This window comes from Patagioenas fasciata, chromosome 1 (assembly GCF_037038585.1).
Source record: "Patagioenas fasciata isolate bPatFas1 chromosome 1, bPatFas1.hap1, whole genome shotgun sequence".
Classification (NCBI taxonomy): Eukaryota; Metazoa; Chordata; class Aves; order Columbiformes; family Columbidae; genus Patagioenas; species Patagioenas fasciata.
This window is the reverse complement of record NC_092520.1, coordinates 163,069,772-163,082,211: the sequence shown is the minus strand read 5'-3', so window position 1 is coordinate 163,082,211 and position 12,440 is coordinate 163,069,772. Positions and strand designations below refer to the sequence as shown.

The window sequence follows — 12,440 nt, the reverse complement described above, 5'->3', positions numbered from 1 at the left end:
CAGCAATCTGGGATGCACAGTTCAGTCTGCTGTTGTTTTTTCACTTCCCTATCATAATTAACAGCGGTTTTGCAGTCTCTTCTTCTTGATTATTAAAGAAAATACTTCTTTTTTTTTTTTTTTTTTTTTTTTGTAGTTTCATCTTTCACATAAAAATGAAACAAAAGCCAAAACTGCCAGTAACTGGAGTTCTGCAAACTCCACACCTTGCAGTGGGTTTTTACATTTCCTGGGCTTCCTCCCCCTCCTATTCCCCCAGACGACAAAAGCCTCTCTCCAGTGACGCTGCTCCTCTGATACCATGAAAGTCCTTTGCTTCCAGCTCAGTTCCACTAAAAACCTTTCACCCTGTCGCTGGGTTAACCCCACTGCTATCTACCACAAACCACAAGAGAGATTCTGGGGATTAAAGCAGCTTTATGTACACTTCCATTTAATCCCTCCCAAAACCATGTGTAGAAATCTAAAGAGTCTGCAAGGGATTTCTCACAGCTGGTCTGCTGGTTGCCTCCAGATTCCACATGTGCAGAAGTTCCAGGAAGGCAAACTGATAGGGGACTTGGGAATCAAAGCAGCTGGAAGAGCATGTGCACTTCCTTGCCTCCTGTAAGGCAAGGCAGAGGCCACAATCATGTCTGAGTTCCCAGAAGGATGCAAAGACCCGTGAACATGTATTTTGATCATGGATTCTGGTCTCAGTTACCTTCGTGTCTCATTGTTAATGCCTAGTTCATGTCATACGCTATTGAAGAATGCAAGGAAAGTGTCTTTCACTCTTGGATGTAAAGAAGCACTTTCATTAACAGAGTTTTTAGGGTATCTTCCGTTCATGGGGTGGCCTATGGCCTACCTTTTGAGGGAGCAAGTTATGAGTAAGCAAGAAGGAGAGACGTTAGGAAGGAAAACATAACCCTGACTGCAGCCTGTAAGTTTATTTGCTGCAGAGTGCATGCTGCCGTCCCGAGTTCCATCTCTGCCTGCCCCATCAATCATTCCTTTTGTTCACACGGTGAAGGGGATATTTTTTTAACAAGTGAATGATGCCCAGTCCTCAGGCTTGTGCAATGCCTGCTGAGCTGAATGGAATAAAACAATATTATTTTGTAGCAAGAATGTTCTGTGCCATGTCCAACAATGAATTTATCAGAAAGGCAATTTTTCCTCCACACCTAGGAATGGCTTCTTTTCCACTAATGCTAGTGTATCTCTTATCAATGTTTTTACGTTCAAAAACACTGTAATTCTGACCCGGCCAGCTTTTATCCCAGGTGAAAAGAAAACCTTTTAAAAATTCCTGGCCGATTCCCTATCACAAAGCAGAAAAGCTTGCAATTGTAGCACACTCTTTATCAGAGTCCCTCAGAAGGATAGGTAGCACCTCATTTTTTCAGCATCTGCTTTCTCTCCTTGAATTAATTTAAAAAGCATGTTGCACATGGGTTTCCAGTGGCTGAGCCAGGCTTTGGTCATTGTGAAATCTGCTTTGCCATTACTGCTGTAAGAGCATTGGTCTCAGACACCAGCAGTGGGCCACAGCGATGTACACAATGATCAAGACCCTGCTGTGTCCAGCATGCAAGGCCTTGATGTTACTGCCTTGCTTGTTATCCAGGTTTTAACTGGTCTGTTGTATTCTTCAAAAGGCATTCTTTCTTAAGAAGCTCTATGACATGAGGATATTATGTTCAGCTTAAGGAGACTGAGGGGAGACCTCATTGCAGTTACAGCTTCCTCACAAGGGGAGGAGGAGGGACAGGTGCTGATCTCTTCTCTCCAGCAACCACCAATAGGACCCAAGGGAATGTCAGGAAGATGTGCCAGGGGAGATTTAGGTTGGACATTAGGAAAAGGTTCTTCACCCAGAGAGTGGTGGAGCACTGGAACAGGCTCCCCAGGGAGGCAGTCATGGCCCCAAGCCTGACAGTGTTCAAGAAGAGACTGGAAAACATCCTCAGACACATGGTGTGAATTTTGGGGTTGTCCTATGCAGGGAGAGGAGTTGGACTCAATGATCCTTGTGGGTCCCTCCCAACCCAGGACATTATATGATTCTACTAAAATACCAACTTATTCTGGTGCAATAGAAGAACACAGCAAATGCTGGAAGTGTTCAATGTAAAATATCACTACATACATTCAAGTTGGAACTGTCAAACCCCCAAATCAACCTGATTTTCTTGTAGCCAGTGTTTATTTGCTGAAAAAAACATGCAGCAAATCTCAGTCCGGGGGCCTATTTTGGAAGTTCACCCTGTGGGTCAGGGCTCTGCTTTGAACACAGGGCCCATGCACACGAGCGAAAAGAAGAAAAAGCTCTTGCAAGTCTGCCAGCATTCTCTGCCCCCACTTCCCATATGGCCGTGCCTGGCTGCTCTAAGCAGCAGGTTGTGAGTAGGAGGCAGCTTGAGGCCGCTTGGCCAGCATGTGCTGCTCAATCAATTGTTCTTTCCCCCCCAAAATGAATGGCAGCGGGCCAGATGGAAGTATGCTTTGGGACAGAGCTGGCTCCTCAACATGGGAGGACCACTCCGAATACTACATTTATTTCTCAGAAATTTGTCATACTATGTAATTAGAACTACATCTATTTAACAGTGAAAATTAAGCTGAATACAGGCAGACATGATTTATTGGGTGCCGTATGGATACATGGGGAAAAAGTTGGCAAAGAACTGTTCTTTTGGCTCTTAAAAAGAAATAAAATCACCCTCTGGCCATCCTCTAAATAGGGCTTCATCAGGTACCTGATATTCTCATGCTTGTTTTGCTATTTATATTTCTTATTGCTAATTTTGTAAAGAATAAATGCCTTTGCTTAATAAGTAAACAATTAAATATTCCCAACAGGATATGAAATGTATATATCACTGATATGAACTGGTGTTCCTGTTGTATGTTATTCATACCCAGTAACATCAGGCACTTAGTACACGAGTATAGCTCTCCATATAATCAGTGGATACAGGTAAATGTCTCAAGAGTGTGATTCAGATCACTTAATTTAGGGAACAATTGCATACTTCCTAGACACTACTCATTAGGAACCTGCAGACTCTGATCTTGAATAAAGAATTCAAAAGTTGGTCTGTTAATCAAGAGAATGCAAGGAAGAAACATCCTTGACTATGGAAACTTCCAGTGGCATGACCTTCAACATAGAAAATGAGGCATGTAAGAAAATGAGTAGTATCTATATATTCATATCATACTAAGAGTACAATAGGTTATCAAAAAAGTAAATTAATTATTTTACAGGAAAAAATATTATTTAAAAAGGAGGAAAAAGAAACTCAGGAGACATGCAGAGCAAGCTCTTATGTCTTCTTAGGAGTGACTGAGAGGAGGAGACAGAATGGAAATAATCCCAGCCTTGTGGCTCACAGCTGTTGCTTCCATATTTTCAGGGTTCTGAAGTCTAGTATAAATCTAAATTACAAAAGAGTTTTGCAGAAAATTCTGCAGAACACAAACACTAGTCTATAACATCATACAAATGGGACACAGTCAATCAATTTTGACTGCCAGAGTATAGTTAGTGGGCTTGTTTTCTAAGAAAGGCTTGTCCTCACTGTTTCTGACTGATTTTCTGCATTGTAATAGCTTTGCAGCACATACTGTCTTTTTGAGTGTGAACTGGGATGTCTCATTGCATTGTGGATAAGGTATGGTGACCATTAACATCAGTGTGGGTTGACATTGCCAACGAATGGGAATTGGCATGTTGAGACCAAGACAGGTGGAATAAGTACATTCACTATTCTCTGGATATTCAACTGAGAAAACAATCACATGAGCAAAAATTGCAGAAGACCACTGCCAACAAGTCCTCAAAAAGATCCTCTTGGATTATTTTTTGGCACTAAAGGCTTGGGTTCCTTTGAAAGAAATCCAGGCTCTCTAGATGTCAGTGTAGATTTTACTGACTTCATTTTGGCTATTGATTTCATGGTCCCACGTCGACACACACTGCTTTGAAATATTTGGGGGCACCTAACATTAAAAAGCTTGTTCCTTCAGTATTTTGTCTGCATGAGGGCAAGCGTGTTTACTATTCAACAGTTAAAATCATAAAGCGAAATAGTCTAAGAAAGCCATATAATGTTGAAGTTTGGTTAGGCGCAATTGCAGTCTTAATATCATATTACTTTATAATGCCCTGATATTTTACTGCTATTAACACATGAACATTAATCAGAATATTCTGATTAAGTTGCTACATAACCCTGATGTAAAAGGAGGGCCTACACAAAGGAAAAACAAACATACAGAGAAGTCAGGTGGCTGACTGAAGGTCACTGTAAGTCATTTGCAGAGCCAAGAATATTTTCCTCATACTCCAGGGTGTAGTACATATACCTGATCCCAAATCTCCTGTTTCACCTAAGAGGCACATTCACTGTAAACCAAAAATCTTTCACTAGTGACAGTGTTTCAGCCTGGTGCAATGAGAAAAGACGAAGCTGTTAAATCTCCTTCTGCACAAATGCTTTGTGACCTAATAAAATGTTCAGACCACCACAATAGTATTTCTCCAAGCAACAGGGCTAAAAGTTTTGTAATTTTTCAGTGCTGCTGCTCCTGACTGGAATGATTATGTCTATACCTTTCCTCAGCCCACAGGCTGAGCTTAAGCAAGAATTTTGTTGTACCAATGCATTAAATTCAGACCCAGTATATCAGCAGCTATTCTAGTGTCTCTGGACCTAGGTGTTTGGGGGCTTTTTTCTCCCACTAAACCAAAAAGTAGTGAGAGCCACTAATGGCATGGCAGAGACTGGAAAGTTATCAAGATGAAAACTGTAATGGGAAGATCATATAAAAACACCGGTGCTAGTTGTCATTCAGTTGCACCAACAGAAACCTGGAGTAAGACCACTTAAAAGAGTTTGGTATGGAGTATTAAGAACTTTAAGTGTAAGCACTGCAGTGAGATGATATGAGAGTCCACAGCAAGTTTCATGAGGTACCAAAAAGTTTAGCAACACTTAGGAAGTAAGACATTAAAAATACATACTGCTTTCATCTGCTTTTGATATGGTGACATTTATACAAAAAAGAAATAAAATTAGCAAGTTGTTTTGATGTGCCTATCAATTTAAACTTGAGCTTTCTAGTACAGTTTGACTTAATATTTTAACTACAGGAAGAATGACAATGGCTTTTCTTTTGCCCTCCTCCAGCCTCCCACCTAAATACATACTCAACCAAAAAAATACCCAATCAATTTAGTTCAGCCTCTTGATGTGTGTATCAAAGCTACTACATATAAATCTCAGCTGAGGAGCCAGAGCTGTCAGAAAACCGTATGTATCAGAGCTTTAGTCTAGGTGCGTCCAAATAGCAAAATAAACCTACCGCAAGTGACAATCCAGAACAGTCATGAGACACAACACAGACAAGGAGGACATAGAAGGAAGAAATAAAAATTAAAACATCCACACACAAACGTTAGTAAAAACCATGGAGAAATGACCTTTTACAGTAGTATGTTCATTAATGGTTTGCCTTGCCTAGAAAGAATCTAATCCTCCCAGTGGCCATTGGCAGAGTTGTATACTCGAAAAAGTAAGCATTGCCTGCAATGAAAATGGGTTTCAAGACCAAAAACCTGAGCTTATTTTCAACTCCTCTCCCACTTTACCTCAACTATATTTGCTCATCATCGCTCTCATTTCATAAACAGTTTCTCATTTGAAATATCATACTAGAAGTTGTGTTCAGGAAAGTGGACATTTTGAAGCACGAATCTTCCAACAGAGACCAAAATTTCATTCCACTTCCTGTAATATCTAACTATCATGGGTGACGATGGATCTGACCGCATCTCTATGTCAAAAGGATCTTTTAACTTTGTCAAGCTACATGTATCTGTAATGATTTGGCACAGATGTGCAGGTCAGTGTGAGCACATGTAGAAATTCTCTTTGACAAACAAAAACAGACTAAGATGGAAATTATATTTCCAGAAGCTGATACTTTCAATTTACCAAATCCTACTCCCTTTCAAGTTTTGTGTGCCTAGGGAACTAGGATCTTGCAAGATGCCAAGTGCCTATCAACTGCTATTATGCACTTTCAACTAAGGCAGCAGGTAATTAGCACTTGCAGGTTCAAGCCTAACAATGACTGAACTAAGCTCTTTGGGATTTTTTGACAACATTTCAGATCTTTGGTATTGTGTGTTGCCCTTTATAATGGCATTAGATTTACATCTTGATCTTCAATTACTTGGTTTTTTTTTTTTTAAAACATTAAAATATGCTTCTTTTGAAGAGCTAAAAGGCATTTTTCCACCTTTGTACTTTATGCCAGAGCTCCTAAAGTGATTCAACTCTCTTAACTGAAATACTCTGCACTTAGCATTGTGTCAAGTTCAGCTTGGTATATTAAAACTTTCACTGATAATTCAAGAATAAACTGTCAGAATAAACAATCAGTCACACTGAAAAAAAATAAAAGACAGCTAAGACTTCATAAATTAGGAATTTCAGAATGCCTAGGACTTCTACACTGTATATTAACCGACTGATAAGTATAAGTTTAAGGGGTTAATTTAAGTAGCCTCTTTTTGAAATCCCAGTGAAGAGGAAGCTTGACTGGAGAGCTGGTGATTCATCCACTTACTAAAGGTCTAACATTTAGATTTCTCAACTAAGGATCTACCCTCCTTAGATTTAACAGTGCAAAACAAGATATGTTGATTAAAACCCAAAATACTTGGGCAAAAGTGTGTTTAAATAGCTATACAGAATATTTAGATTGGAATCATCTTAAAATATCTATCTATCTGTGCAAATTTCAGAGTTTGAGTTCTCTTTATAGACAGGAGCTGCATGATTCAGCTCTTTATCAAATTTTCCTATGACAAAAATAGAAATAAAATTCAATATTAATTACATAATGCAATTTTGCATTTAATAGATTTATTTTCCAAGAATCCATGGTCATTTATCCAGGTCCTAATGAATATAATTAAAAACACTTAATAATAAATTGTAAATACAACAATGTAGATTGTAAATACAACAATGGCCTTACACGATATGGAACAAATTCCACATAAATATCATTCAACAAATTGCACATTTTTTGTCCTACAACAAAGTATTAGGTTTGTTATCATTGGTAGAACATAACAACCATTTCAATGAATCTTTCCACAAGCATAATCAAACAGTTCTTCAAAACTATTATAGGTTCAATGGGAGGAAGTTGGCTAACAGTAGCCCTGGGTAAACCAAAAATTGATGATCTGATTTTCCATGCATTGCTGAGGGGGAAATATATCACAATTATTTAATATTAATAGCCCAGAACATAGTCTATAGATCAAATAAAGGGAATCTAAGAATGCCAAATCAAAGTGTTTAAAGAAAAGGGATTTGCTTCACATTCATCATATGGAGAAAACGAAATCAGCATAAATTCTTTTTCGAGGAAGAATTCAAAATTTCTGCTCTGTTGCTTTTTTGATTTTAATTGTGTGTTTTGTTTTGTTTTTTAAATTTTCCTAACCTTGGAATAGTCACATCTACATTAGCAATTTTGTGCACTGCTGAGGTTGTTTTCAGGTGTGAACTTGTCTTGTGTTGGTGTTGTGCCCTCCAGTACACCAGTGTAGGACATGAAGAATCAAGGCTGAAGCTGCGTACCAGGGCACTATCTAAAGTGCTTTCCTTGCAATGTGGATGCAAAGGTCTCCATACGTTGATTCTTTGTGCCTGTGCAGGACTCTGTTAGTTGTGGTAAGGCAATCTGGGATGGCTATAGAGAAATCCGTTTTGTACTGCCTACTAGCAAGTAGACACTTGAGTATACCTAGGATGGGCAACTGGTGTGAACTCCATTACCTGTAAGTATGCCATGTGTACTTATGGTCTGAGAACCAAAACAGATTGGGTCAGATCAAGCCTCACTCTTTCCTTCGTCACTCAAATGATGACAGTCTGCACAGTGGTCACTATAAAATGTTGATACATACAGCTTGAAAGTAATGAATTTTGCCAAGGCTTCTTTTATTGGCATAATGGATAGACTAGAAATGTTAATTACTGTCTAGTGAGTCAAGATTTTGGCAGTGGCTACTTCAGTTGAGTAGCATGAATGGGAATAAAACAACTGGATCTTCAGTTATTTTCTTGCCATACTGTCTACTGAGCAACAACATCAAAAACTGTCCTCTTATCTGATAATGGAAACTGAAAACAGCTCTGATAGCTCTGTACCTTTGAAGCTCGTCCATTACTTTCCTCTCCTTATCTGAGTTTTTTTCAGACGCTACTTGGTGATCCAGTTGCTCCCAGTCATCAGACTTCTAAGGCTCCCTCATCCACTCTCCTGATTTTGCTCTTCCCCCATCACATCTTACGTGCCTGGAGAAGCATGCTAACTTGTTCAAGGACTCCTAAGACTGGCTAACAAGCCACTTTGCTGGCTGCTCCATCACTGTACAGTGGCATCTCACAACTTGTTCAGGACTGACCATGGGCCCCTTAGCTACTGTGCTCTAGGCTTTTTTCTTGGATCGTGTTCTCAACCAGCTGGTCATAGTCCTCAGGCACACAGCTTTGGTTTGTACTTCTAACCAACCTGCCTTCTGCCCAGCTTTCTTCATACACTAGATTCCGACACATGGAAGGAACTGCTCATTCCTGACCATGCTTTTATCCTCTCTCTCTTTGGCTGGATAACCACTCCTAAAATACTCTGGCTCAACCTTACCAGGGGTCTTGGGAGCACAGACTTGACGACATTGTATCTTAAGAGTTATCGGCTCCTACTGAAGAGGCTTCACAAAGCAATTCTCTAAATCTCTTCAGCACTTTCTGTTTTAAAAAAATATAGCCCTTTTTATTCTTAGCCTAGGAAATATGGCAATGGAGTGAGGACACATGGATACTTCAGATTTACTTCCCCATTGTTTTGCTTATTCTCAACAGTTTGCTTCAGGAAAGACAATACTAAAACCCCGTTAAAATACAAGAAAACAGCTTAATTTTCTTTCAGGAACATATTAGTCAAGTCTATGCCCCCGAGGATTAGGTCCTGCAACCTTCTGCTTCTCTTGTGTGAAGCAGATCCAAAGGACAAATTTTCTGCCCTTATGAAAATAATGCTACTCAAAGGGCATTATGCTAATACTTTCCTCCAAGTTACTCAGTTGACTTACAGCTAGAAGTATGGGCTGTTATCTTTAATCTCCCCCTCTCTAGTACAAAACGAATTCTCCCAACATAGTGTTGAATGCCCCTGTGCTCTTCCTTTTCCATTGTTTTCCCTTGTTTCTATGATTCTCATTTTTTCTTCTATCCTGCTGTTTCTTTCTCTGCTGAACTTCTTCTTTTGTGTAAAAAGAGATTTAGAGCTCAGAGCTACTTTTGTTTATCATGTAAGCTCAGAAATGCTGCTAGAAAGATATACAAACACTGTACTAGCTCCTGATGAAAGTTTTGAAAGAGGACAGTGAAAACTGCACACGTTTGCTTCATTTTTGGGACAACCAAGATATTCTCTATAAACTTGCCCCTTCCAGATGAGTCATCATGTGCCTGGTCATTTTTTATAGCGGAGCAGGGAAACTGGGTGACTGCTTTATCAGTGACACCACACCCAGATTCATCTTTTGTGATACCACTAAGAAGATGCTGCCATCTTCTCTTCACCGAGCCACTGAGGCAACAAGCAGAACTTTACGTAGAAACATCAAACAGTAACTTTCAAATGCAACTCAAGAGTTCAAGAAAAGGAGAAGTACTTTACCTGGTCTTTCATGGTTTTCCCTAAATCTTTAACATCTTTCATGTTAATAGCATTCTTCCCTCCCTTCTCCTTTCCCTTCTTCTTGTTCTTCTTTTTGAACAAGCATTTCTTACAGAGACAAAAGCAGCAGGTAAGGATTAATAGGACTGCAACTATGGCTATGGCTATTAAGGCCCAAGGTGGCACTAGAAGAGAAAAAGAAACACACACAAAAAGAAGGTGGAAAACTGTCAGTAGGGTTAAATTTAGAAACAAGCACATTTCTCTCACAGCTAAGCCTTTTTCAATGAAAATGCCTTACAGAAATACCTGAAATCCTTTCTAAAATATCCTGTCATCATTTGCATATTTTCCCAACTGAGCATTTGCACACACAACACCAATTTAACACATCCATCTATTTACATGCCTGGTGACATATATCAAACTCACTTGAAGCTATTTTGATTAATCAACTGTCTGAAAACAATATGTCCAAAATATATACACCATGCAAATCTGTAAAATGCTTAGGACATTTAGGCAATTACTTGCTTCTTTGTTTATTCATCTCCCCAACCCACCTGGCATTGTGGCTGAAAAGGGTGGAACTGACAGGGAATCTCCCTTTTTCGGAACGGCATCCGGTCGAAGCAGTCAGTTCTAATGAACAGCCCTTCTCCTCTGCCCACTGCTGTACTTGACAGACTCGCAGACTCCTCGCGACAGAGGCAGGTCAAGGTCACCAGTAAAGACTGACCAAGGACAAAGGACTGTCTAATCCAAGGGTATTTGTCCTATTTGTCATCATGCCCTAATGTTAGCAAAGTTTCAGTACATAGCTACATTCTCATCTACCCTTTCCTATAAGGAAAAGAGTATCTTCCATTTATTCATTCAGTCCAGGATGCTGGACATGGCTGAAGCATGAATAAATAACACAGAACACTTGACATGATAAAATAGTCTTGTTAAAGATGAAATTTTTTTGGGAAAAAAAGGAATTAAGATGGCACTTAAACACAAGTACTCCAGAAGTGAGTTATCTTCATACAAATCAGATTTAATGATCACTGATTCCCATACTTAACCAGAACACCTGAGAAAACTTTAAATCCTTTAAACTGTCATTTTCTAAAAATCTTGAAACACACTCAGTCTATCAGGTCTCCAAGATACTCTCTCAGCGCATTACCTAAAGGTCTCTAATACGATACAGACCAAAACCAAAGAGTGAATCAGATTTGACATGTTGATGTCAGTGAATCACGAAAGGGAATGGACAGTATATACTGAGAAAATTAATTGTTTAAAGGAGCTAAGCAGAGTGCGAAGTGTGGTCACAGGAACTTTGACTACAAATTGCCAGTTCAGGGAGAGGACAGAGCACCTACATCTTCCTTTCTCTAATGACAATTTTTTCTAACTGTTATTCAAATGTCCTTGGTGACAGATACAAAAATAATGCAGGCAAATAGTCAAACAATACTTTCTCTAATACTTCCATGCCTCCAAATGTTCACTAAATGCAGTTGCTATAAAAGGGAAGCTGTACCATATGTAGAACAAATAAGAACTGATTACTAAACAAATGAATGTTAAAAGATAAACAGTGAATAGGTTAACAGCTGTTTATGGGATGCATTTTATGGAGTCAGCAGCAGCAATCCTGCAGTTAAAGTTGCATTAGATCTGCACTTATCACAACTTAGAATTTGTATTTCATGCATTAATGATTTAGTTTTTTCTTCAAATCTGGTGTGGTAACACACTGAAGCACAACTGACTCTCCTACATTTTTTTTATCCTACACTCACCAACCTAAAACCATTGCCTTTCAGAGGCAATGTGTGCTCTTCTCAAACTCTGAACTTCACATGTGTACTTAGGCTGTCAGACACTTAGCATCTGAAATGGTATTTACATAACACTATACTTTATAGCTGAGCTAATCTACAGTAGTTAAGTCAATATGAAATGAATGCTGTGCCCAAATTTATCAGCTATTTCTTCAGCTGCCTTGTCAGCAGTGCTTGAAGCACGATGCTGGCAAGTATGGGGAGCAGCAAGAATATGGGATGGGGTTCTGCCAACAGGTTGGCACCGTGGGAGGAAAGAGAGAAGGGACACATCAAACACGGGTAAGCTTGAGGAACTGAGGAGACAGGGAATGTGGGCATTAATAGGATACAAACATATGCATCCTACAGATAAAAGAGCATGTGTAGGAAGTGAAGTCAGGTGTCTTTGTGCTGCAACTGTTGTGTAAAGTGGTATTCCGGCACTGCTGCCTCGGTTCTCTGGAGCATGAACAACGTAGGGTGCCTTGGGGAGCATGTGAAACACTTCCAGATACCTCAGCTTCTCTTTTATAATGCATTATCAGCTCTCATCTGTTTGTAATTTCATTTCACCCAATAGCTCTTCTGATGCAATTAAATGATCACCAGATTAATATCTGGGGCACCGAGAATTATGTACAATTCCTTATTTATCTTTTCGAAGAAAACACAATTCCTTTTTTTTTTTTTTAATTAAAATAAGCATAAGCAAAAAAGTAAAAAAATTGGGCTAACCCAAAATCTGGACATTTCCAAACCAAATTCAATATTTAAGTCTGAAAAAGCAGCAAGGAGTGGATTTTTTTTTCTTCTTTTCCCAGTAAAAGTGTTCTATGTCTGTCAAGGAGATGGCTCATCGGA

General features: G+C 39.2%; 1 protein-coding gene across 6 annotated transcripts in view; it reads right to left on the bottom strand.

The window, feature by feature from the left end:
• Positions 1-12,440, bottom strand: part of SYT1 (synaptotagmin 1) — a 360,340-nt gene that overhangs the window by 87,333 nt on the left and 260,567 nt on the right. For all 6 annotated transcript variants that reach the window (XM_071799493.1, XM_071799485.1, XM_065848537.2 and 3 more), the window contains one exon: positions 9,760-9,944. In XM_071799493.1, the coding sequence (XP_071655594.1) occupies positions 9,760-9,944 (185 nt within the window). The remainder of the gene's footprint in view (positions 1-9,759; positions 9,945-12,440) is intronic.